The sequence below is a fragment of the Oncorhynchus gorbuscha genome, unplaced genomic scaffold (genome assembly GCF_021184085.1).
Source record: "Oncorhynchus gorbuscha isolate QuinsamMale2020 ecotype Even-year unplaced genomic scaffold, OgorEven_v1.0 Un_scaffold_988, whole genome shotgun sequence".
Lineage (NCBI taxonomy): Eukaryota > Metazoa > Chordata > Actinopteri > Salmoniformes > Salmonidae > Oncorhynchus > Oncorhynchus gorbuscha.
The window spans coordinates 62,341-65,000 of record NW_025745910.1 but is presented as its reverse complement, the minus strand read 5'-3'; the positions used below and the strand labels follow the sequence as shown (position 1 = coordinate 65,000).

Sequence of the window (2,660 nt, the reverse complement as noted above, 5' to 3'; positions counted from 1 at the left end):
TACTGAGAGATTCAACAGAGAGAGAGAGACCAACAGAGAGAGAGAGAGAGACCAACAGAGAGAGAAGACAACAGAGAGAGAGACCAACAGAGAGAGAGAGAGAGAGAGACCAACAGAGAGAGAGAGACCAACAGAGAGAGAGAGAGCCAACAGAGAGAGACCAACAGAGAGAGAGAGAGACCAACAGAGAGAGAGAGAACACAGAGAGAGAGACCAACAGAGAGAGAGAGAACAGAGAGAGAGAGAGACCAACAGAGAGAGAGAGACCAACAGAGAGAGAGAGACCAACAGAGAGAGAGAGACCAACAGAGAGAGAGAGAGAACAGAGAGAGAGACCAACAGAGAGAGAGAGACCAACAGAGAGAGAGAGAGAACAGCAGAGAGAGAGACCAACAGAGAGAGAGAGAGAGAGAACAGAGAGAGAGAGACCAGACAGAGAACAGAGAGAGACCAACAGAGAGAGAGAGACCACAGAGAGACCAACAGAGAGAGAGAGACCAACAGAGAGAGAGAGACCAACAGAGAGAGAGAAGAACAACAGAGAGAGAGAGAGAGAAGACCAACAGAGAGAGACCAAGAACACAGAGAGAGACCAACAGAGAGAGAGAACAACAGAGAGAGAGAGCAACAGAGAGAGAGAGAACCAACAGAGAGAGAGAGAACAGAGAGAGAGACCAACAGAGAGAGAGAGAGACCAACAGAGAGAGAGAACAGGAGAGAGAGACAACAGAGAGAGAGAGACCAACAGAGAGAGAGAACACAGAAACAGAGAGAGAGAGAAGAACAACAGAGAGAGAGACCAACAGAGAGAGAGAGACCAACAGAGAGAGAGAGAGAGAGAGACCAACAGAAAGAGAGAGAGACCAGAGAGAGAGAGAGAGAGAAGAACAGAGAGAGAGAGAAGAACACAGAGAGAGAGACCAACACAGAGAGAGAGACCAACAGAGAGAGAGAGACCAACAGAGAGAGAGAGACTAACAGAGAGAGAGAGAGAGAGAGAGAGAGAGAGACCAACAGAGAGAGAGAAGAACACAGAGAGAGAGACCAACAGAGAGAGAGAGAGACTAACAGAGAGAGAGAGAGAGAGAGAGAGAGACCAACAGAGAGAGAGAGAACACAGAGAGAGAGACCAACAGAGAGAGAGAAGAACACAGAGAGAGAGAGACCAACAGAGAGAGAGAAGAACACAGAGAGAGAGACCAACAGAGAGAGAGAGAGAGAGAGAGAGAGAGAGAGAGAGAGAGAGAGAGAGAGAGACGATATAGTGACAATTGTCACCTTGATAGAATGATTACTACTCTAATCTTCACTGAGGAAGGACATGTTATGGATGAGAAAAACATATATAATAAACCCTGTGTGTCTAATCAATACGAGGTTAAAAATATTAGTTCTGTTATATTCAAACAGTGAAACAATATGGGGTAATAATCTGTCAGATTATTAAAACAATTAACAGTCACACACACACACACACACACACACACTAAAGCAGTAGGATCAGCCAGTAAGGAGGCCCGTAGATCAGGATCAGCCAATAAGGAGGCCCATAGAGCAGGATCAGCCAGTAAGGAGGCCCGTAGAGCAGGATCAGCCAGTAAGGAGGCCCGTAGATCAGGATCAGCCAGTAAGGAGGCCCGTAGAGCAGGATGAGCCAGTAAGGAGGCCCGTGGAGTAGGATCAGCCAGTAAGGAGGCCCGTAGAGCAGGATCAGCCAGTAAGGAGGCCCGTAGAGTAGGATCAGCCAGTAAGGAGGCCCGTAGAGTAGGATCAGCCAGTAAGGAGGCCCGTAGAGTAGGATCAGCCAGTAAGGAGGCCCGTGGAGCAGGATGAGCCAGTAAGGAGGCCCGTAGAGTAGGATCAGCCAGTAAGGAGGCCCGTAGAGTAGGATCAGACAGTAAGGAGGCCCATAGAGTAGGATCAGCCAGTAAGGAGGCCCGTAGAGTAGGATCAGCCAGTAAGGAGGCCCGTAGAGTAGGATCAGCCAGTAAGGAGGCCCGTAGAGTAGGATCAGCCAGTAAGGAGGCCCGTAGAGTAGGATCAGCCAGTAAGGAGGCCCGTAGAGCAGGATCAGCCAGTAAGGAGGCCCGTAGAGAGGATGAGCCAGGAGGCCCATAGAGCAGGATCAGCCAGTAAGGAGGCCCGTAGAGCAGGATCAGCCAGTAAGGAGGCCCGTAGAGCAGGATGAGCCAATAAGGAGGCCCGTAGAGTAGATGTCCTCTCTGACATATTATCCCATATTATAATACTGCACCTGGTTTCTCATAGTGAACAAATCAAAGCTGTACAAACACTTCTGTATTCTGGCAAAAACAACATTTATTTCCACAACACGTCTAAACTGGTGTCATTAACACCTTCAATATTCTGGTTTATTGACATAAATATGTACATTATATATACAAATATACATTTTCAACCAAGTACGAAGCTAAACCTCACAACATTTCTCTGAAATACACACACAGACACAGACAGACAGACACACACACACACACAGACACACACACACACAGACACACACACACACAGACACACACACACAGACACACACACACACACACACACACACACACACACACACACACACACACACACACACACACACACACACACACACACACACACACACACACACACACAGTCTCCTACTAAGTTAT

General features: G+C 47.9%; 1 protein-coding gene across 1 annotated transcript; it reads right to left on the bottom strand.

The window, feature by feature from the left end:
* Positions 1-1,486: 1,486 nt before the first annotated feature.
* Positions 1,487-2,116, bottom strand: LOC124020927 (repetitive proline-rich cell wall protein 1-like). Its single transcript, XM_046336239.1, has one exon. It carries the CDS (start codon positions 2,114-2,116, stop codon positions 1,487-1,489), a length of 630 nt encoding a protein of 209 aa, XP_046192195.1.
* Between the last annotated feature and the right edge of the window lie 544 nt (positions 2,117-2,660).

Coding starts and splice junctions, on each gene's coding strand:
- LOC124020927 (XM_046336239.1), bottom strand. CDS start 2,116: ATGGGCCTCCTGGCTCATCCTCTCTACGGGCCTCCTTACTGGCTGATC.